Below are 24,666 nucleotides of genomic sequence, written 5' to 3' on the forward strand. Positions count from 1 at the left end.
CACCACCCCACTGCTGCTCTTCCACTGGCTTCCAGTAGCTGCACGTATCAGATTCAAAACACTGATGTTCACATACAAAGATGAAAATGGTCCAGCACCATCTTACCTCAGTGACCTCATCACATCTCGCACTGCACCATGCTGTCTGAGATCCTCCAGCACTGCTCGACTGGTACCTCCTTCTCTCAGAATGAAAGGTAAGTACACTTCAAGGCTCTTCTCTGTTCTGGCACCGAGGTGGTGGAATGAACTTCCCCTCGTCCCTGGCTATCTTCAAGCGACGATTGAAGACCTACTTCTTCCTGAAACACTTAAATGAGCACTTTCCAAGTTTGCTTTGTAGAATTCAAGAGTTATATTTATTTTAAGTTTGTAATCTTGCATACCAGTGTAGATTTATTCATTGCTAGAGACTCAAAGCACTTTTGTACGTCACTCTGGATAAGGGCGTCTGCTACATGCTGTAAATGTAAATGTAAATGTAAGATACACTTAACTTGAAGCCTGAAACATGGAAACACACAGCACAGTAGGTAGTCCATAATGATCTACGGAGTAACCTGTAGATCGAAAGGTGAGTGAAGGGGAATAGGAACCTTTTAAAAGAGACAGGTAAATGGAGAACAGGTGTAGGTGATTAGTAGGAGGAGGACAGGTATAGGTGATTTGTAGGAGGGAGAGGCTGAGTGAGAGTGTGAGCATTGGAGGGAGGCGTGACCGGTGGCTCCCTGACAGCACCATTATTTGAGAAATAGAGAGCAGATCATTTTGATGTCATAAATGAAAGAAAAAGACAACATTAAAGCAGTGATACATTAATATACCAGGACCAAAGCCTTTAAAGTGTAACTTGTGTAATACAGAGTTATATTCTGGCATATAATATGAAAGAGAGGAAATACATACAACATATGCATATGTCATACAGATTTTGTAACACTTTATTATTATTTAACTAATGAAAATGTCCTTTTGTGTGTGTGGACTGCCTTATCACTTGAATGCCGCCTTTAAAGTCAGCTAGGGAGGCCAGGGACTATCCTGTTTTCTGTCTTTTTGGTGTGGAGGTTTGACACTGTGGTATGGAACCCTCAATATAAGTGTAAACTGTGGGGCCATTCTGTGATTGATATGCAGATGTTAAGGGTTAAAAGGAATGCCTGGGACATGACGTCTAAATGATCCTACCCAGACGCTACTGTAATATGAAAATTTTATTTGTATTTTGTTATAATCAATGTATGTATGAGGTTTTTCCAAAGCTGAAACTGAGAATGTGATCAAGACAGCATGTCTGAAGCACATTCTCTCGACCGGGCACTGTGCTCTCAGCTAAGCAAAACAGAGAAAGATAAAAGATTAGCTTTGTAAAAATGGGAAAACATCTGTGTGCAAAGTGCATCACTAGGGAGAAGTGAACTGGAACAGCACGGGAAACAAATGATTAGTATTATTATAGAACAAACCAATCAGTATTATATTGCAAGGTCGTAATAAGAGAATTAATAATATTGTCTTAAACAGCGATTGAAAACAATTGATTATAATGCAATGTCGTAATGGTGGTGTGATCTCGAAGGTCGAATGACAGCATAAAAACATTGTAACAGGGTTGGATCAGGCGCTTGGGCTTAGTGCAGCATTGTCTGACTGAGGAGCGTCTATTTACTTCTGCAGGGTTAATAAAATTGTCTATCTTTATTCTCATGTCGACTCTGTCTCTTTTCTGATTAATAGAACTAGAAAGCGAATTTTGAACAACAATCTGGCGACGAGGATGGGAACGGCTAGCTGAGGATTCCTGGTGGGAGCAACAGACTGATCATCCCAGGACAAAATCGTCTTCTGGCTCCTGAACCCCAAAATCGGGTGGAGGGTTGCGCTCATCCGGGATCCCCGGCGACCCGATCCAACGAACTTGCACACGGTGCACATACTGCAAAATTCTAGGGTGAGTGTTCCGTTTTTCTCTCCTCAAAGGTAAAAATAGATCAGGGACATATTCTCAAAAGGGTCAGGACTTAAATCCAAAACAGGGGATTTAGTAAAGGGAAACAAAGGCTGATGACGATCAGTCGATGATACGTGGTGACCACGTGGAGAATTAATAGATCTACATGGAGGGGAGAGATGGGGAACAGTCAACAGAAAACAGACAGAGACAGAGACTCAGGAGTGGTTTTCACTCAAGGGGGTTATAAGATAATGACTAACAAACATGGGTCTTGGTGGCATGAGGATGTGAACGCCTTACAACAATTATATGGGTTTAAGGGGAAACTAGCAAAACTAGCGAATTTTGAACAACACTACACAGCCATGCTACTGCATGAACCAAGAACACTTGTTTAGTGTGAAGGTCACACATCAGAACTCTCTGGCCGTTGTAAAGGAGTCGAGGTGGTCAGATCTGCTGCCACCGGGCTCTTCCCCACGAGGCAGCTGGAGATCCCTGTATAAACCCCCTTCTCACTAAACCTATGTGCTAATAATCTTGATGAAATCACTAACAACATAGACCTTATCCTCACTTGCACATTAGACACCGTTGCCCCCATCCGGTTAAAAAAGGTTAGAGAACAAGCACCTGCACCTTGGTATAATAGTCATACGCATGCCCTAAAGAGAACAACACGTAATCTGGAGAGAAAATGGAGGAAAACTAAATTGGAGGTATTTGCGTATAAAGACAGTATGCTCAGCTACAGACAGGCGCTAAAAGCTGCTAGAGCTAAACACCTGAGCAAACTCATAGAAAATAACAAAAACAATCCCAGGTTCCTTTTTACTACAGTCGCTAAATTAACAACAAATCAGGGATCTGAAAAATGTGTTCCATCACAGTTTAGTAGTGAAGACTTTATGAATTTCTTCACTGAAAAAATAGATAACATTAGAAAAACAATTATGGCAGTTCAACCTCTGAGACCATCTCCTGACATTATCTCGCCTACAACTCCACATCTAGGGTTAGGGTTAGGGTTAGGGCTAACCCTAACCCTAACCCATTTTACATGTACAGGACAGAAAGAGCTGCATGATCTTATTACCAAAGCTAAAACAACATGTCAGTTAGATCCCATTCCAACTAAACTACAAAAGGAAGTGTTCCATACAGCTGGTGAGCCTCTTTTAAATATTATTAACTCCTCACTATCGTTAGGTCATGTCCCTAAATCCCTCAAGTTAGCAGTTATTAAGCCCCTCATTAAAAAACCTAATCTGGATCCAAACACGCTATCGAATTACAGACCCATTTCAAATCTCCCATTTATGTCTAAGATTTTAGAAAAGTTTGTCGCTGCCCAGTTCTGTTCCTACTTACAAGAGAACAATATCTTTGAAGAGTTTCAGTCAGATTTCAGGCTCCATCATAGCACAGAAACTGCTCTAGTTAAAATCACTAATGACCTGTTTTTAGCTTTAGACCAAGGCTTCATCTCGCTGTTAGTTTTACTAGATCTTAGTGCTGCATTCGACACTATAGATGTCATGCGGTGAATGAACCGAGGCGGAAGCCGGAGTACAGTTCGCTTTGGTTTAATGAAGGAAGCGACACACATATACACACACGGCAGTCCTAAGAAACCCAGAGAGCAATATCCGTGGTACGCCCTGGAGGGGCGAGGTCCACACAGTCCAGGAACGAATGCACGGGAAAAAGGAGTAATCTGGGGTGTGCTTGGGAGAAAGCGCAGCCGTAGAGAGAGTGCAGAGTCCAACGGGAAGAAACGCATAGGTTTACACATACGTATACATACAATAACGGACAGTGAGTGAGTGGATGTGAGTGAGGGGTATATGTAGGTGCTGGGGATAAGTGATCAACGAGTCCCAGGTGTGTGTAAATGGAGCCGGAAACGGCAGAGATAGCGGCAGCATGACAGCCGCCGAAAGGGGGCGTGTCAGGTGGATTCCTGACAATAGATCATGATCTTCTCCTGGATCGCTTAAAGAATTACATCGGCATTTTGTCAGGATCTCCCGGGCACACTGTGCGCACTCCCGGTTCCGCGGTGAGCACTTCTGGTTCCGCGGCCATCTTGCCGTTTTTCCCGCGCCTCCCAGTATTTAAGGACAACCCAGACTTTAGCTTACCGGCTCCCTAGCCCCTGAAATTACTCTTGCCACCCTGCCTGCCCTCGTTTCTGATTCTGTTTCTGATCCTGTTTTTGACCCTGATCCTGTTCCTGACCCTGACCCTGATCCCTGTTCTTCTCTGCCTCCATAGTTACCTGGTTTGGACTTTGGACTGTTTTTTTGTTTTGTGTTTTGCTCTGTCCTGTATTGCTCAGTTTGCCGGTTAATGGATTTTTTGCACTGTTTTGGTTTTTGGTTTTGGTTCTCTCCCTGCATTGCCCTGTTCGCTTGTGTTAAGACCCTGGACTGTTTTTTGGACTTTGTTTTTGCCTTTGCCCCATTGCTCAGTCAGTACTTTTTATTAAAGCCTGTTTTTGCCTAACTCCTGTTTGCATCCTGCATTTGGGTCCTCCTATCCAGTTACCCTGCACTCACCTAGCCATGCACCCATGTTCCCTGACAGGTTTAAATCCTACCTGCCTGATGGTTTCCATTTTCTAGACTTAAATGTAGAGCTATCCATGGTAATGCTAGTAAATTATGGCGTGCCACAAGGTTCAGTTCTAGGACCCCTTCTCTTCACAATATACATGCTTACCTTAGGAAATATTATTAGAAGGCATGGAATTAGCTTCCACTGTTACACTGATGATACCCAGCTATATATCTCATCAAAACCAGGCGATACACTCAATTGGCTCGGATAACTGAGTGTGTTAAAGAATTTAAAGACTGGATGACTCATAACCTTCTATTATTAAATTCTGTTAAGACGGAGATTTTGCTCATCGGCCCAAAAACCAGTACACAGAAGCTCCAGCATTTCAACCTGCATTTTTTACAGATGTTCTGTAACCACTAGTTCAACAGTAAAAGACCCGGAAGTTATTTTAGAGCAACTTATCTTTTAAAAATCATATCAACCATGTTGCAAAAACAGCTTTTTCCACCTTAGAAATATTGCTAAGCTAAGAAACGTTGTCTATCTGATGAAGAGAAGCTCGTGCATGCATTCATGATCTCCAGACTGGACTACTGTAATGCATTACTAGGTGGATGTCCTGCATCATTAATAAACAAGCTACAGTTTGTCCAGAATGCAGCAGTCAGAGTTCTCACAAGTTCGAGAACATATCACCATATAAACCCAATCTTCTCATCCCTACACTGGCTTCCTGTTAAATTTATCTTCATGTATCTTTCCAGTCTTCTAACATGCTACAATCCATCACGCTACCTGAGATCTCAAAACTCTGGACTTCTAGTACTTCCTAGAATAGCAAAGTCCACTAAAGGTGGTAGAGCATTCTCACATTTAGCTCCTAAACTCTGGAATAGTCTTCCTGACAGTGTTCGGGGCTCAGACACACTCTCCCAGTTTAAGTGCAGATTAAAGGCGTATGTTTTTAGCGAGTTCTACACATAACACACATCACACACATCACATCATAACCTTGTGCTCCAGAACATCTGATCACATCACATTATCAACTTGTGCTGTTAATATCATGAACAGCAGCTACGCTAATTCCTCTCCACTGCTTCTCTTTCTCTCCCCATCCCGAGGCTTCCTGAGGTTGCTCCAGCTCCAGTCACGTCCCACCTCATGAAGATTGTGGACCTTTAAAGAAGTAGATGCCTGCAAACATCCAGAACCATCTAGAGACGTACCAGTGCCAATTGGATCCCACTACATGTGGAGTTTCGACACTGGAGCTCTTTGAGTGTTTAAAGGCTCTGGCATGGAGAAGCTGGTGTTGGATCTGTGATGATCTCAGATGTTGAGTTATTTTATGAGTTGCTCAGTAGCTCTTACTTTTATAACCATAATGACTGTAAAAGACTGTAGAAAGATCATCAGTCATAATCACACACTCCAGTGCTCATGTTAGTTCTCACTCTCCAGTGTTCTGTAGTGTTTAAAGACTATAATCACACTCTTGATGTCACCAAAATGAGGATGAGGTTCTGCTTTTAAGTCTGCCATTCAAGGTTTCTTCCTCATATCATCTAAGGGAGTTTTTCCTTCACCACAGTCTCCATGGTGCTCATCAGAGATAAACACACACCATTCACCTTCACTGTTAAATTCTGTAAAGCTGCTTTGAGACAATGTCTTTTGTGAAAAGTGCAATAGAAAATAAACTTGACTTGACTTGACCTGTGAAGTAGTGTACAGCTGATCTGCAGTGGAGGATCGTATACGGGGCCGGTGCCTCAAACAGACATGTAGCACACATCGACTCCACCATCGCTACAACATGCCCATTCTGTGGGAGGGAGGAGACGTTGGACCACCTCTTTTGAGATGTGAGAGGTTAGGGCTAATGCTTAGCACATGGATAGCGAGGTTTGACTAAATCCTAACAGAAAACTTGTACATTTTTGACCCGAGATACTCAGTCACACAAAAAGAAAAGATCTGCATACTCAACTTTTCAGCGTTTTCTCGCAAGTTATTCCCTAAAACACCTAGGAACAATCTTGTGTGTAAAGGAGTGTGTGTGTGTGTGTGTGTGTGTGTGTGAGTGTGTGAGTGTAGATTAGTGTGTGTAAGCGGTTAGTAATGTGGTGGGGCATGAGAATATTGTTTCTGCCTCCCACATGAACAGTGCAATTGTTGTTTTCCTGAACAGTATTGAGCAAGTGAATAAATGATCCAGAAAGGGAATTGTTGTAAATAATGATTGTGTACTGGTTTCTCCACTCTGTTCTCCTGCTAAAAAGGTGTTGCTATCAAATGTTCCTCCTTTTATTAGTGATGAGGCGATTGTGAAAGAGCTGTCTCGGTACGGGCGAGCTGTCTCCCCCATGAAGAAAATCCCCCTCGGCTGTAAGTCCTCACTAGTTAAGCACTTGGTGTCTTTTAGGTGTTTATGGTTCTGAATGAAGGTGTTGAGGAACTGAATGTGATTTTCAAGTTCAGGATTGATGGATTTGACTACAACATCTTTGTCTCCATCGATTCAGAAATAAAATGTTTTAAATGTGGTCAGTTAGGGCATCTTGTTTGCGCCTGTCCCGAAATACAGAGTGCCCCCGGTGTCTCCAAGCAACCAGGGCAGGAAGCAGCTGAACCTGCTGGAGTCGTTCCTCCTGCGGCTTCAGCTCGGCCTGCTGCTAAAAGCCCCGTAACTGCTGTTGCACCAGGGCCTAGGGAGCGGACCAGGAGAAGCTCTTCTCGGCTGAACCGGGCGCAGAAAAGCCCTTGTGATACCGACAAAGTCACAGTGGACTCTGGAGCATTGCTGAAGCTCCCTGCGCTGGCAGAGGCAGGCACATGGGTGCAGAGCTGTCGCCAGGAGGCACCAGTCATTATACCAGTGCAAGGGGACAGGGAGACGTGGAGATGAAAGATGAGCCTCAGTTCAAAGTGCCGACTAAAAGAAAGAAGCGAGGGCCTTCCAGTATACCTCGTGGTGATTAGACGTAGGTGGAAGTCGCTCCGTGAACATTCGTCTTTTTTTTTTATCAGCAATCTTAATCATAAACAAGTCTATCTTTAACATATCTTCAAGGAAAAATGCCAAAAGTGGGAAAGCAAGGACGAAATACCGCAGAAATGTTGACTAAATTGGGAAACGAGAAAGCAGCCAACGCTACGGCTATAGCTGAACCTGAGGCTGAGCTCACACATTCCTTCGGAAATTTCAACACTGCGATCTGAATTTCTGTCTGAGATTTGTTCTGCCATGTCCACACTACAAGCAACCCTTTCATCACAAGCTCAGAAGATTGGGGACATTGAAACGGCACTTCATGACTCAGACGGCCGATTTACAGTGGTGGAGACCATGTGCAACGCGTTAAAAGCAGAGAACAACAGCTTAAAACTCAAGCTGGATGATTTGGAGAATCGCTCACGGAGGCAAATCCTAAGGATAATTGGATTATCGGAAGGATTGGAAGGCCACAGCCCAGTCGCTTTCAGGACTTCGTTTTTTTCTGACTTGTTCGGGAATAGCGCCTTCAGGAGGCCATTAGAAATTGATCACCACGTTGGTCAGAAACCACAACCAAACGCGTATCCTAGGCATATGCTTGTCCGACTCCACCATTATCAAACTAAAGACCTTATATTGAAACTTAGTCGTGAACAGGGCTCTCTAGAATTCAACGGGGTGGTGATTTGTATTTTCCCAGACATGTCAGCTGAGGTGGTGAGGCGCCGTGCTTAGTTTAAGGACGTGAAAGCTTCTGTTCGCAGCATGGGCGTCACCTATGGAATGCTGCATCCCTAAACTTCGCGTCGACTTTCAGGGACAGCGACATGTTTTCCACACTCCGCGAGCAGCGATGGATTTTTTCACTGCTTCCATCAAGACTACAGCGAACAGGGCCTGACGAGCAGAATTTACCCGAAGCTTATAAAGTAAAATAAAGTAAAAGTAATAAAAAATAAAAAATAAGAAGAGTAAAATGTAGTATTCTGTCTGTATTTGTTACATAAGGCCACATTAATTTAATTATATGTAACATACTGCTGATAATAACTCGTACATATCGTAATTTAGTTCACGGAGCACTGACGAAAAGGCAGCCAATAATTGAAGGAACCTGTTAGTTGTTTTCTTTTGTATCTGACTGTTTCCAGTTAGGTTTGTAGTAGCTATGGGTGTTAGACCCTATGTCCACTCTGGATGTTCGGAGGGGATAGGGCTTGTTTATGCTTTTATTTTTGTTTGTTTGTTTTGTGCACTTATGGATGCACAAGCCAGTGCACTCTTAGTGCCGGTCCCAAGCCCGGGTAAATGGGGAGGATTGCGTTAGGAAGGGCATCCAGCGTAAAACATGTGCCAAATCAAATATGCGGATCACAAATGAGAATTTCATACCGGATCGGTCGAGGCCCGGGTTAACAACGACCACCACAGGTATCGTTAGCCGACAGGGTACCGGTGGAAATTGGGCTACTGTTGGCCGAAGGAGGAGAAGGAGAGGAGGAAGACGTCTACAGAGACGGCAGGAAAAGGAGCAGTGCAGGAGAGTTGAGGTTCGGGTTGGTACTTTAAATGTTGGTACTATGACGGGTAAAGGGAGAGAGGTAGCTGATATGAAGGAGAGACAAAGGTAGATATGTTGTGTGTTTATGAGACCAAGTGGAAAGGGAGTAAGGCCAGGAACATTGGAGGTGGGTTTAAACTGTTTTATCATGGTGTGGATGGGAAGAGAAATCGTGTAGGGGGGATTCTGAAGGAAGAGTACAGTAAGAGTGTAGTGGAGGTGAAGAGAGTTTCTGATAGGGTGATGATCGTGAAGGTGGAAGTTGAAGGGATGATGATAAATGTCATCAGTGCCTATGCTCCACAAGTTGGCTGTGAGATGGAGGAGAAGGAAAGATTCTGGAGTGAATTAGATGAAGTGGTAGATGGTGTACCTAGGAATGAACGATTGGTGATTGGGGCAGACTTTAATGGACATGTAGGTGAAGGGAACAGAGGTGATGAGGAGGTGATGGTAGGTATGGTTTTAAGGAGAGGAATGTGGAAGGGCAGATGGTGGTAGATTTTGCTAAAAGGATGGAAATGGCAGTGGTAAACACGTATTTTAAGAAGAAGGAGGATCATAGGGTGACGTATAGGAGTGGAGGAAGGTGCACACAGGTAGACTATGTGCTATGCAGGAGATGCAACCTGAAGGAGATTGGAGACTGTAAGGTGTTGGCAGGGGACAGTGTAGCTAGACAGCATCGGATGGTGGTCTGTAGGATGGTTTTGGAGGTGGAGAGAAGAGGATGAGAGTGAAGACTGAAAGAAGAATAAGATAGTGGAAATAGATAGGTGTAGATAGGATTAGTAAGGAGGAAGTGAGAGCAGCGATTAAGAGGATGAAGAATGGAAAGTCGGTTGGACCAGATGACATACCGGTAGAAGCGTGGAGATGTTTAGGAGAGATGGCAGTGGAGTTTTTAACCAGATTGTTTAACAGGATTTTGGAAGGTGAGAAGATGCCTGAGGAATGGAGAAGGAGTGTGCTGGTACCGATCTTTAAGCATAAGGGTGATGTGCAGACCTGCAGTAACTACAGGGGAATTAAGTTGATCAGTCACACCATGAAGTTATGGGAAAGAGTAGTGGAAGCCAGGCTGAGAGAAGAGGTGACCATCTGTGAGCAGCAGTATGGTTTCATGCCACGGAAGAGCACCACAGACGCATTATTTGCTTTGAGGATGTTGATGGAGAAGTATAGAGAAGGACAGAAGGAATTGCATTGTGTATTTGTGGATTTAGAGAAAGCATACGACAGAGTGCCAAGAGTTGTGATATTGTATGAGGAAGTCAGGTGTGTCAGAGAAGTATGTGAGGGTTGTGCAGGACATGAATGAGGACAGTGTGACAGCAGTGAAGTTTGCAGTAGGAAAGTCAGACAGGTTCAGGGTGAAGGTTGGACTGCATCAAGGATCGGCCCTGAGCCCTTTCCTTTTTGCAGTGGTGATGGACAGGTTGACGGACGAGGTCAGACAGGAGTTTCCCTGGACTATGATGTTTGCAGATGATATTGTGATTTGTGGTGAGAGTAGGGAGCAGGTGGAGAAGAGCCTGGAGAGGTGGAGATATGCGCTGGACAGAAGGGGAATGAAAGTCAGTAGGAGTAGGACAGAGTACATGTGTGTGAATGAGAGGGAGGGCAGTGGAGTGATGCGGTTGCAGGTAGAAGAAGTGGAGAAGGTGGAGGAGTTCAGGTACCTGGGGTCATAGTATGAATAGTAGGGTATCTGCAAGAATGAAAGGGAAAGTTTATAGGACTGTGGTGAGACCTGCAATGTTGTATGGATTAGAGACAGTGGCATTGAGCTCACGCTTCTTCAGTTTAGAACAAAAGAATGGACAGAAAACATTTATGCATGCTGTCCGAACAGAATCAGGGGATCTCGTGTCAGAGCCTTCTGAAATTTGCCAGCAGACAGTCAGCTTCTATTCGAAGCTGTATAGCAGCGAGAGGTCAGGGGCACAGGAGGTGGAAGAGAGCTTCCTTAAAGACCTGCCTAAGCTTACAGAGTCCGTGGTCAGAGAGTTGGACAGGGAGCTGTCACTGTCTGAGCTTCAGGAGGCTCCTCAAGGCATTAGCTTCAGACCAAGGCTTCATCTCGCTGTTAGTTTTACTAGATCTTAGCGCTGCGTTCGACACTATAGATCATGATCTTCTCCTAGATCGCTTACAGAATTACATCGGCATTCAGGGACAGGCATTAAGCTGGTTTAAGTCCTACCTGTCCGATTGTTACCATATCGTAGATTTAAATGGAGTGCTATCCAGGCTAATGCTAGTGAATTATGGCGCACCACAAGGTTCAGTTCTAGGACCCCTGCTCTTCACAATATACATGCTTCCGAAATATTATTAGAAGACATGGAATTAGCTTCCATTGTTATGCTGATGATACCCGGCTACAGTGAGGAAAATAAGTATTTGAACACCCTGCTATTTTGCAAGTTCTCCCACTTAGAAATCATGGAGGGGTTTGAAATTTTCATCGTAGGTGCATGTCCACTGTGAGAGACATAATCTAAAAAAAAAAAATCCAGAAATCACAATGTATGATTTTTTAACTATTTATTTTAATGATACAGCTGCAAATAAGTATTTGAACACCTGAGAAAGTCAATGTTAATATTTGGTACAGTAGCCTTTGTTTGCAATTACAGAGGTCAAACGTTTCCTGTAGTTTTTCACCAGGTTTGCACACACTGCAGGAGGGATTTTGGCCCACTCCTCCACACAGATCTTCTCTAGATCAGTCAGGTTTCCGGCCTGTCGCTGAGAAAAACAGAGTTTGAGCTCCCTCCAAAGATTCTCTATTGGGTTTAGGTCTGGAGACTGGCTAGGCCACGGCAGAACCTTGATATTCTTCTTACAGAGCCACTCCTTGGTTATCCTGGCTGTGTGCTTCGGGTCATTGTCATGTTGGAAGACCCAGCCTCGACCCATCTTCAATGCTCTAACTGAGGGAAGGAGGTTGTTCCCCAAAATCTCGCAATACATGGCCCCGGTCATCTTCTCCTTAATACAGTGCAGTCTCCCTGTCCCATGTGCAGAAAAACACCCCCAAAGCATGATGCTACCACCCCCATGCTTCACAGTAGGGATGGTGTTCTTGGGATGGTACTCATCATTCTTCTTCCTCCAAACACGTTTAGTGGAATTATGACCCAAAAGTTCTATTTTGGTCTCATCTGACCACATGACTTTCTCCCATGACTCCTCTGGATCATCCAAATGGTCATTAGCAAACTTAAGACGTGCCTGGACATGTGCTGGTTTAAGCAAGGGAACCTTCCGTGCCATGCATGATTTCAAACCATGACGTCTTAGTGTATTACCAACAGTAACCTTGGAAACGGTGGTCCCAGCTCTTTTCAGGTCATTGACCAGCTCCTCCGGTGTAGTTCTGGGCTGATTTCTCACCTTCCTTAGGATCATTGAGACCCCACGAGGTGAGATCTTGCATGGAGCCCCAGTCCGAGGGAGATTGACAGTCATGTTTAGCTTCTTCCATTTTCTAATGATTGCTCCAACAGTGGACCTTTTTTCACCAAGCTGCTTGGCAATTTCCCCGTAGCCCTTTCCAGCCTTGTGGAGGTGTATAATTTGGTCTCTAGTGTCTTTGGACAGCTCTTTGGTCTTGGCCATGTTAGTAGTTGGATTCTTACTGATTGTATGGGGTGGACAGGTGTCTTTATGCAGCTAACGACCTCAAACAGGTGCATCTAATTTAGGATAATAAATGTAGTGGAGGTGGACATTTTAAAGGCAGACTAACAGGTCTTTGAGGGTCAGAATTCTAGCTGATAGACAGGTGTTCAAATACTTATTTGCAGCTGTATAATACAAATAAATAGTTTAAAAATCATACATTGTGATTTCTGGATGTTTTTTTTTTAAGATTATGTCTCTCACAGTGGACATGCACCTACGATGACAATTTCAGACCCCTCCATGATTTCTAAGTGGGAGAACTTGCAAAATAGCAGCGTGTTCAAATACTTATTTTCCTCACTGTATTTATCTCATCTAAACCAGGCGATACACTAAATTAACTCTGATAACTGAGTGTGTTAAGAAAATAAGAGATTGGATGACCCATAACTTTCTACTATTAAATTCTGATAAGACGGAGATTTTGCTCATCGGCCCAAAAATCTTATCTTATCTTATCTCTTATCTTAACTAGTATACAAAAGCTTCAGCATCTCAACCTGCAGTTAGACGGTTGTTCTGTAACTACTAGTTCAACAGTAAAAGACCTGGAAGTTATTTTAGAGCAACTTATCTTTTAAATATCATATCAACCAAGTTACAAAAACAGCCTTCTTTCACCTTAGAAATATTTCTAAGCTAAGAAATATGTTTTATATATATATATATATATCTATATCTGATGCAGAGAAGCTCGTCCATGCGTTTATGACCTCCAGAATAGACTACTGTAATGCATTACTAGGTGGAGGTCCTGCATCATTAATAAACAAGCTTCAGTTAGTTCAGAATGCAGCAGCCAGAGTTCTTACAAGGTCAAGAAAATACGATCATATAACCCCAATCTTATCGTCCCTACATTGGCTTCCTGTAAAGTTTCGAATAGACTACAAACTACTGCTACTCACTTATAAAGCACTAAATGGTTTATCTCCATGTATCTATCCAGTCTCTTAACACGCTACAATCCGTCACGCTCCCTGAGATCTCAAAACTCTGGACTTCTAGTAGTTCCTAGAATAGCAAAGTCCACTAAAGGCGGTAGAGCATTTTCACATTTAGCTCCTAAACTCTGGAATAGTCTTCCTGACAGTGTTCGGGGTTCAGATACACTCTCCCAGTTTAAGTGCAGATTAAAAACATCTTTTTAGCAAAGCCTACACATAACATACGTCTCACATCATAACCTTGTGCTCTGCCTCCAGTTCATCCAGAGACTCCTCGCTTGACCCAGAGACTTAGTATGGAGAGCAGCAGCCAGTGGATTATTACGTACAGTTGAAGGACTGGGGCTGGACAAAGCCTTGTTTTTAATAGACACAAAAATGCTGGACGTTTCTGGATTACCAATGTTTTACCGTGGAATTTTTTAAATCTGGAACATTTTTAAAAAAAGAACAAAGGCTGTTGAACACTACACTGGTTGCTGGAGGAGCCTCTAGTGTACGGCAGGCGACTGGACATTTCCAGTGTGACCATTCCTGCATTGTCCAGAACTATAGTCTCCTCAGCGCATATGAGACTGAGGTCCCTGCGTGTTGTTAATCAGCTCCTATGCCGCTGGAGATCTGCACTAACATCAGAGGAGCGTGTTCAGCTGATGGACTATCAACACACTGAGGCTGGTCCTGCAGAGGATGAACTCTTTTCCCAGCTGATCTGGGAGGAGATGGACTTTGGGTCAGTGTCAGGAAAGCTGCTCTACAGAGCCTGTGTTAAGGTTCTGAATAAGAAGAAGCTGAGTGGGAGAGTAGACCCCCATGGAGAAGTGTTCAGGGTTTTAATGCTGATATTAAACCAGAGTGGAGACACTGTACAAACCATCGTTACCAAAAAGAGCTGCTGACCTCCAGTGGAGGATTTTACATGGTATCATCTCTGTGAACTCTTTTATTTCTGTTTTAAACCCTGATGCTACACCTGACTGTCCTTTTTATTCACAGAGAGAAACAGTTTTTTTTTTTTTTCACTGCTCCACGTTGCAGTCACTGTTTGTGTTTTTACGGAGCATTTTAAGGTCTTTTTATGTTGATTTTACTGTTCAGTGATTTATTTTTGGTTTTAAATACGTTAGGAAACAGGTTCAGGTGCCACCTGGTTATTTTTATCCTCGGTCAGGTGAAGATGGAGATAAACCTGAGCCAGAAACACCAGATCACACAGAACACTGACTGTGAGACACAAGAATGTTAAAAAGGCTGATCAAATCGAGAGTTTTAATAGATTGTAATTTATACAGAAGTATGAATGATGTGGGTGTGTTTAAATGTGTGTGGTGTTAAAGAATGTTTTGTGCTTTGTTACAGAAGGAAAAAAAACTTTGCTCCAGAACTGAACTCATCACTCATGTTAACTAAATTATGAACCCATCTTAAAGCATATTTATGTATTTATGTATTATTTAATTTATTGAGTCACCCTGAATTGTATGGTATGTGACTTGTGTAAATAAAGTTTTGTAAAAGTAACCATCTTCTGACCAATCAGAGCAAAGCACTGAAGATAAATGTGATTGGTGTAGATGTGGTAAAGTTTAGGTGTGTCTCCATGTGTCTGATCCAGTGTTTAATCCCCCAGGAGAGAGAGAGAGAAATAAAATAAAATGAACGAGAAACTGGAAGTGCATGATGGCATAATGCTGGGAATCTTAAGAAATAAACAACAACAACAGTAGCTCAGTGACCTAATCAGGGTATTTACAAAATCATTCTCCTGGGGCAAAGTGACATGTTTTCACAGCAGGAATGTGTGTGTGTGTGTGTGTGTGTGTGTGTGTGTGTGTGTGTGTGTGTGTGTGTGTGTGTGTGTATATGAACTTTGCTCAATCTGGAACTCAAAACAGATTTAAAATATGGCATTTTAGAAAAGAAGACACATTTAGAGAAATGCAGAAAGAAGTGTGTAAAGGGTTACAGCTGGACTGTGAGGAAAACACACACACACACACACACACACACACACACACACACACACACACACACACACACGGAATATGGATCTATACTTCTCTGTTTTGTTAAGCATTGTGCAACGAGTGGGAGAATGTGTGTGTGTGTGTGTGTGTGTGTGCGTGCGCGCGCGTGTGTGCATGTGTGTGTGTGTGTCTGTGTGCGTGTGTGTGTGTGTGTGCGTGTGTGTGTGTGTGTGTGTGTGTGTGTAAGTGCACTGTGTGTAAATGTTTTACTAAAACTGCGGCAGTGTGTGTGTTTGTGTGTAGACAGTCGTGTTTTTGACTGCTGGTGTCTCTCAGATCTTCTGCCGGACATGAAGGCTTCAGAATCTGGAGTTGTTGTGGAAATAAAGGAAGTTCCTGCGGATCAGATTAAATCATACCTGCTGGAGCTGAGACACAGAGCAGAGAAGGAACCTCTCGTTAAACCACATCCACATTTATCTGATAACTTTCTCATCAGGTTCCTGAGAGCCAGAGACTTTGATGTGGACCTGGCACTGAAGGTGAGATCTCCAATCAGTTTGTTTATTCATTTATTCATTTATTCATTTATTTATTTATTTATTATAAGTTCACTGTGAGTCTGATGAGTGGGGACGTGGGTTAGTGAAACACAACACATCTAAGAAAAGTCTTAGATATGAGAAGAGAAATAAACAGGAGCCCAACAGATGAAACCGAACACGCACACACGCACACACGCACACGCACACACACACACACACACACACACACACACAGATATATACAGCTTTAAAAATAAATAAATAAATAAATAAATAAATAAATAAATAAATAAATAAAGTATAACATTATTGAGCTGTATGTACACATTGTAACATCATGAAAATATTTTTATCATTTTGGAGGATTTTTTTTAATTAATTAGTGAGATAATTAGTGAGATTTCCTTTTTTGGTAATGTGATCAATCTTTAGAATAAATTTTTATAAACTTACTCAGGTGGCAAACAATCACCTCCCAGATCAACCCCAGGCTAACTGCCCCACTTCACTCCAGCTGTAGTGGTTTTGATGACTTCAGAACAAAATCAGCTGTTTCTTGAAGACTCCACTGTAGGTGCATAGTACTACAGAATTCTCAGTGGTTGGGAAAGTGCTTTCAGAAGGCTGCAGGATAAAGTTATAGAATGGCACAAGCTAGGAGAAGACTACATCTTTATCTCTTGTTCTGAGTGCTGTTCAGAGCATCATTAAGAATCGGTAAGCGTTTGGTTTGGTTTAGACATTATCTGTGTAAAGCTGCTTTGAGACAATGGCCATTGTTTAAAGCACAATGCAAATACACATGAATTGAATTGATTTGAGTGTGGTGATAGCAACACATCACCTACATCAGACATCTGTCCAAGCTGAATAACTGAGTCAGGAGAATCAGAGAAGCTACCAAGAGGACAAAGGTGACTTACAAAGCTTTATGGTTGCGTCCAGTCAGTGTGTACAGGTAACACCTGTTTAACAAGCTTTACAAAGAGCTGGTCTGTATGGCAGGAAGGCAGGAAAGAAGCCTTTTCTGAAAAAGTGGAGCCTGGAGACTCTGATGCCATCTGAGGGATGAGAAGATTATTCAGGATTAAAGAGAAAATGGATGCTGCTTATAGATCACCGAGTAGAACCTGATTTAAATCCAATAGAACGGAATTTGCCTGAACTTGTGCAATTCTGCAAGACAAATTCAAAAAGATTAATCACTTTAATTAATGCAAAAAGTGACTTTCCACCCATTATTCTATTTTTTTTCAAAATTGTATTCATTCTTAGAAATTTTCTTTTTCTTTTTAGCTTGATGTTGTAAAGCAAAATTTCTAAATGAAGTTGCCAAAAGATATTTGAATGAGTTTTAGATTGCAGGCTGTACGATAAATAAAGTGAGTATTATGATTTCCTATTTGCACTCGAGATCCTCCCATCAGCACTTTTGACCATGTGTGTGTTGATGATGAACAGCAGCAGGAGTGTTTACACCAGGCCTGGATCAAAATCACACAATAAATAAATAAATAAATAAATAAACCCACATGTAAACAAACAAACAAACAAACAAACAAATAAATAAAATCTAATACCAGTGAAATGTTGGAATCACACATGATAATATGTTTATTGTAAACACGAACAGAATTTTATAAACATGTTTCTCAGGGATTTATATAATACACATTAATGCTGTTGTTTCTGCAGTTACTGATTAATTATCACAAATGGAGACAAGAGTGTCCTGAAATTAGTGCTAATCTTCACCCGTCCTCCATCATCGGCCTCCTGAGGAATAATTACCACGCGGTTCTCAGATCCAGAGACTCAGCAGGAAGTCGAGTGTTGATTTACAGAATCGGTCAGTTTTCAGAATCCAGATGTTCAGAATTTTGACTGACGTTTTTCTTCATTTAAAAGAGCTTCAAGAGGAAGTGAGTAAAACCATGACATAATAAACCATGTTTATTACATGTTTGTGTTGTGTGTGTGTGTGTGTGTGTGTGTGTGTGTGTGTGTTTGGATGTGTCGGTGTATGTGTGTATTTGTGTGTGTGGGTGGGCGGGTGTTTGTGTGTTTGTGGTGTGTGTGTGTGTGTGTTTGTGGTGTGTGTGTGTGTGTTTATGTGGTGTATGTGTGTGTTTGTGTGGTGCGTGTGTGTGTGTGTGTGTGTGTTTGTGTATGTATTTGTGTGGGTGTTTGTGTGTCTGTGTGTTTGTGTGTGTGTGTGTGTGTGTGTGTGTTTGTGTGGGTGTTTGTGTGTCTGTGTGTTTGTGTGTGTGTGTGTGTGTGTGTGTTTGTGTGGTGCGTGTGTGTGTCTGTGTGTGTTTGTGTATGTATTTGTGTGGGTGTCTGTGTGTTTGTGTGTGTGTGTGTGTGTGTGTGTGTGTGTGTGTGTGTGTGTGTGTGTGTTTGTGTGGTGCGTGTGTGTGTCTGTGTGTGTTTGTGTATGTATTTGTGTGGGTGTCTGTGTGTGTTTGTGTGGTGTGCATGTTTGTGTGTGTCTGTGTATGTATTTGTGTGGGTGTCTGTGTGTTTGTGTGTGTGTGTGTGTGTGTGTGTGTTTGTGTATGTATTTGTGTGGGTGTCTGTGTGTTTGTGTGTGTGTGTGTGTGTGTGTGTGTGTGTGTGTGTGTGTGTGTGTGTGTGTGTGTGTGTTTGTGTATGTATTTGTGTGGGTGTCTGTGTGTGTGTGTGTGTGTGTGTGTGTGTGTGTGTGTTTGTGTGGTGTGCGTGTTTGTGTGTGTCTGTGTTTGTGTTTGTGTATGTATTTGTGTGGGTGTCTGTGTGTTTGTGTGTGTGTGTGTGTGTGTGTGTGTGTTTGTGTATGTATTTGTGTGGGTGTCTGTGTGTTTGTGTGTGTGTGTGTGTGTGTGTGTGTGTGTGTGTTTGTGTATGTATTTGTGTGTGTGTGTGTGTGTGTGTGTGTGTGTGTGTGTGTTTGTGTGGTGTGCGTGTTTGTGTGTGTCTGTGTTTGTGTTTGTGTGTGTTTCCCAGGTCAGTGGAATCCGAAAGAGTTTTCAGCGTATGAAGTTTTCCGTGTGAGTCTCATCACGTCTGAACTGATTGTTCAGGAACCTGAGACGCAGAAAAATGGACTCAAGGCTATTTTTGACCTTCATGGCTGGTTTTTCTCTCACGCCTTGCAAATCACCCCCTCACTGGCCAAAAAGATCTCCTGCATTCTCACGGTACACACGTATTCCACTGCTTTACTTTTGTATTTTGCGGAAACATAAGGAGTTAATAAATCTTTATAATTTTCTGCTGGAACGTTCCGTACACATCTTCACATCTCCATATTTTACTGTCACTGTGCATCAGATACAAGTCCACTCTCTCTTCATACTGTACTGACCAGAGGGTATTTTATACAGAATTGTATAGTAATGTTTCTTTTTTTCTTTTCAGGACTCGTTTCCTTTAAAGGTGCGAGGAATCCACTTCATCAATGAACCCGGGTTCTTCCGACCCGTGTACACAATGATCAAACCTCTTCTGCCAGACAAAATCAAACAGAGGGTCAGAAACCTTCTCCCTTCACCTTTGACATTTTTTACTCTTCACCTTTCACACTTTATGTTCCCTCAGAAGCATAGTGTCTCCTGAACAGTGTTTTATGAATAGAACTGCAGTCGTAGGAAACTTGCAGTAGTGATGAGAATCACTGGAACACGCCTGGTAAGACTTTCTACAAGGCCATGAATGAACATTGAGATGTGCAGGAGAATTCCCTTGTACCGTCTAAATGGGCTGGTGTAGGATTTTAAAGGATGAGGTTCCAAAACTCTTCTGAAATATTGATAAATCGTTTTCATGAGGAAAAGCTGTTGGACTGCTCTGATGTTCAGAGATTATTGCCACACTCACACCACTGGGTCAAGTTATGTTTACACTAAAATCATGAGAATGTGCTTGCTGATGCTCCTTGTAACTGCATTCCAAACTGTGAGTTCTATTGACATATTTATGTGTTCTATCATGGTGTGGATGGAAAGAGAAATGGTGTAGGGGTGATTCTGAAGGAAGAGTACAGTAAGAGTGTAGTGGAGGTGAAGAGAGTTTCTGATAGGGTGATGATCGTGAAGCTGGAAGTTAAAGGGATGACGATAAATGTCATCAGTGCCTATGCTCCACAAGTTGGCTGTGAGATGGAGGAGAAGGAAAGATTCTGGAGTGAGTTAGATGAAGTGGTAGAAGGTGAACGTAGGAATGAAAGATTGGTGATTGGGGCAGACTTTAATGGGCATGTAGGTGAAGGGAACAGAGGTGATGAGGAGGTGATGGTAGGTATGGTTTTAAGGAGAGGAATGTGGAAGGGCAGATGGTGGTAGATTTTGCTAAAAGGATGGAAATGGCAGTGGTGAACACGTATTTTAAGAAGAAGGAGGATCATAGGGTGACGTATAAGAGTGGAGGAAGGTGCACACAGGTGGATTATGTTCTATGTAGGAGATGCAACCTTAAGGAGATTGGAGACTGTAAGGTGTTGGCGGGGGACAGTGTAGCTAGACAGCATCAGATGGTGGTCTGTAGGATGGTTTTGGAGGTAAAGAAGAAGAGGAGGAGAGTGAGGACTGAAAGAAGAATACGATGGTGGAAATATATAGGTGTAGATAGGATTAGTAAGGAGGAAGTGAGAGCAGCGATTAAGAGGATGAAGAATGGAAAGTCGGTTGGACCAGATGACATACCGGTAGAAGCGTGGAGATGTTTAGGAGAGATGGCAGTGGAGTTTTTAACCAGATTGTTTAACAGGATTTTGGAAGGTGAGAAGATGCCTGAGGAATGGAGAAGGAGTGTGCTGGTACTGATCTTTAAGAATAAGGGAGATGTGCAGACCTGCAGTAACTACAGGGGAATTAAGTTGATCAGTCACACCATGAAGTTATGGGAAAGAGTAGTGGAAGCCAGGCTGAGAGAAGAGGTGACCATCTGTGAGCAACAGTATGGTTTCATGCCACGGAAGAGCACCACAGACACATTATTTGCTTTGAGGATGTTGATGGAGAAGTATAGAGAAGGACAGAAGGAGCTGCATTGTGTATTTGTGGATTTAGAGAAAGCGTACGACAGGGTGGAGAGAGGAGTTGTGGTATTGTATGAGGAAGTCAGGTGTGTCAGAGAAGTATGTGAGGGTGGTGCAGGACATGTATGAGGACAGTGTGACAGCAGTGAAGTGTGCAGTAGGAAAGTCAGACTGGTTCAGGGTGAAGGTTGGACTGCATCAAGGATCGGCCCTGAGCCCTTTCCTTTTTGCAGTGGTGATGGACAGGTTGACGGACGAGGTCAGACAGGAGTCTCCCTGGACTATGATGTTTGCAGATGATATTGTAATTTGTGGTGAGAGTAGGGAGCAGGTTGAGAAGATCCTGGAGAGGTGGAGGTACACGCTGGACAGAAGTCAAGTCAAGTCAAGTCAAGTTTATTTGTATAGCGCTTTTCACAACAGACATTGTCTCAAAGCAGCTTTACAGAAAACAACAGTGAAGGTGAATGGTGTGCGTTTGTCCCTGATGAGCAGCCGTGGCGACAGTGGCAAGGAAAAACTCCCTTAGATGATATGAGGAAGAAACCTTGAGAGGAACCAGACTCAAAGGGGAACCCATCCTCATATGGGTGACATCAAAAGTTTGGTCATAAATCTTTCAACAATACAGAACAATTTGTGATCATCATAGATCCAGCATCAGCTTCTCCATGCCAGGGCCTTTAAACACTCGGCATCTACTTCTCCATGATCATCCATAGGTCCATAATCTTCACGAGGTGGGACGTGACTGGAGCTGGCCAAACCTCAGGAAGCCTCGGGATGGGGAGAGAAAGAGAAGCAGTGGAGAGGAATTAGCGTAGCTGCTGTTCATGATATTAACAGCACAAGTTGATAATGTGCATGTGATCAGATGTTCTGGAGCACAAGGTTGTGATGTGATGTGTGTGATGTGTGTTATGTGTAGGCTTTGCTAAAAAGATATGTTTTTAATCTACACTTAAACTGGGAGAGTGTATCTGAACCCCGAACACTGTCAGGAAGACTATTCCAGAGTTTAGGAGCTAAATGTGAAAATGCTCTACCGCCTTTAGTGGACTTTGCTATTCTAGGAACTACTAGAAGCCCAGAGTTTTGAGATCTCAGGGAGCGTGACGGATTGTAGCGTGTTAAAAGACTGGATAGATACATGGGAGCCAAACCATTTAGTGCTTTAGAAGTGAGTAGCAGTAGTTTGTAGTCTATTCGAAACTTAATAGGAAGCCAATGTAGGGACGATAAGATTGGGGTTATATGATCGTATTTTCTTGACCTAGTAAGAACTCTTGCTGCGGCATTCTGAACTAACTGAAGCTTGTTTATTAATGATGCAGGACATCCACCTAGTAATGCATTACAGTAGTCTATTCTAGAGGTCATAAACGCATGGACGAGCTTCTCTGCATCAGATATAGATAACATATTTCTTAGCTTAGAAATATTTCTAAGGTGAAAGAAGGCTGTTTTTGTAACTTGATTGATGTGATTTGAGAAGGGGAATGAAAGTCAGTAGGAGTAAGACAGAGTACATGTGTGTGTGTGTGAATGAAAGGGAGGGCAGTGGAGTGATGCGGTTGCAGGGAGAAGAGGTGGAGAAGGTGGAAGAGTTCAGGTACCTGGGGTCAACAGTGCAAAGTAATGGAGAGTGTGTTAGAGAAGTAAAGAAAAGAGTGCAGGCAGGGTGGAGTGGGTGGAGAAGAGTGATAGCAGGAGTGATTTGTGATAGAAGAGTATCTGTGAGAGTGAAAGGGAAAGTTTATAGGACTGTGGTGAGATGTTGTATGAGATGTTGTCTGGTTTAGAGACAGTGGTTGAGTAAAAGACAGGAGGTGGAGCTGGAGGTAGCAGAGCTGAAGATGTTGAGATGTTCGTTGGGAGTGACGACAATGGACAGGATTAGAAATGAGTTTATTAGAGGGACAGCGCATGTAGGACGTTTTGGAGACAAGATGAGGGAGCTTTGATTGAGATGGTTTGGACATGTGCAGAGGTGGGACATGGGGTATATCAGGATGGATTGGACTGTAGTTAATGTCAACAGTCTCCTACACTGACTCAGGAATACAGTTTGCTTCTGATCATCATCACTGAACCCCGCAACATTGTATATCTGCTACAAATGGACATTCGCTGCAACCCAGATGAGGATGGGTTCCCTCTTGAGTCTGGTTCCTCTCAAGGTTCCTTCCTTATGCCATCTTGGGGAGTTTTTCCTTGCCACAGTTGCTCATCAGGGACAAACTTACTTATAAAGAACATATTCACTTTTAATCACCACATTATCTGTGTAAAGCTGCTTTGACACAATGTTCATAGTTAAAAAAGCGCTATACAAATAAAAATAAATTGAATTGAATTGAATTGAATTATATCAGTAGGAGAATGCTGAGGATGGAGCCACCAGAAAGGAGTAAAAGAGGAAGACCAAAGAGGAGGTTTATGGATGTGGTGAGGGAAAACATGCAGGTAGTTGGGTTGAAAGAGGCAAATGTGGAGGACAGGTATGGAGATGGATGATCCACTGTGGCAACCCCTAATGGGAGAAGCTAAAAGAAGAAGAAGAAGATTATCACATACATATCAAGACAACCTAAAAACCTATTAACTTATAAACTTATAGCTTACTTTCATCCCATTTCAGCTAAAGTGAAGGGAGTGGCTTTAGGAACATCAGCACAATGAAGATGTTAATGAGTTCACAATTACACACATTTAGTAAAGAAGACATCAGTCGTGTATAATGATGTTTGTTAAAGTTTTCACACTCAGAAAGCAGGGTTTTTTAATGAACATGCGTTTGTGTTGTAGATTCATTTCCACAGCAGCTCATACATGAGGAGTCTCGCTCAGTTCTTCCCTCAGTCCATCCTCCCACTGGATCTGGGCGGCTCGGGGCCATGTGTAGATGAACTGTGTGAGGAATGGACGCAAAAAATCCTGCAAGCTGAAGATTACCTTCACAGTCTGTGCGTGGATTTGGAAGGCAATTCATCTCAGAGCTGATGACCACACTGATGATGTCTCAGTCGCACTAATGATGTCACCATCACACGGATGTTCTGACAGAACTTAATACTTACACTATATAAGAAACATAAAAATATATAAATTGTTTGGTTTTAATCTTTTATTTACTCTCCTTATTTACAGCAAATGTTTATTAACCAAATAGTCAAACAATCCATTTTATACTTAATTTTCTTTTTACCTAATTTAATTTCTGCTTTATATGGAAGCACAGTGCATTCACCAAGGAAAAAATAATTTACAGTAAGGATCTCATAATTACGACTTATGATCTCATAATTATGACATAAGTTTGGGGAGTCTGTGGAAGGGGAGCGTTTTAGCACATAACACCGGATCTGACGTTACTGCATTTTTTTGCTCGGAAGTGTCTCATTGCGCAACAG

The 24,666-nt window shown here is 42.6% G+C and overlaps 1 protein-coding gene across 3 annotated transcripts; it reads left to right on the top strand.

Moving 5' to 3' along the window:
• Positions 1-15,830: 15,830 nt before the first annotated feature.
• Positions 15,831-24,365, top strand: ttpa (tocopherol (alpha) transfer protein). Of its 3 annotated transcripts, XM_083548099.1 has the most exons (6): positions 15,904-16,233; positions 16,694-16,806; positions 17,932-18,085; positions 19,222-19,415; positions 19,636-19,746; positions 24,062-24,365. In XM_083548099.1, the coding sequence occupies exons 2-6, from the start codon at positions 16,765-16,767 to the stop codon at positions 24,254-24,256; spliced, it is 696 nt and encodes a 231-aa protein (XP_083404225.1). In that variant the 5' UTR covers positions 15,904-16,233; positions 16,694-16,764; the 3' UTR covers positions 24,257-24,365. The 3 variants fall into 3 exon arrangements, with proteins under 3 accessions (XP_083404223.1, XP_083404224.1, XP_083404225.1); XM_083548097.1 differs by lacking the exon at positions 16,694-16,806 and having other exon boundaries at positions 15,831-16,233; XM_083548098.1 differs by lacking the exon at positions 16,694-16,806 and having other exon boundaries at positions 15,831-16,233; positions 24,116-24,365.
• The last annotated feature ends 301 nt before the right edge of the window (positions 24,366-24,666 follow it).

Source organism: Silurus aristotelis, assembly GCF_946808225.1.
Source record: "Silurus aristotelis genome assembly, chromosome: 8".
In the NCBI taxonomy this organism is placed as follows: domain Eukaryota; kingdom Metazoa; phylum Chordata; class Actinopteri; order Siluriformes; family Siluridae; genus Silurus; species Silurus aristotelis.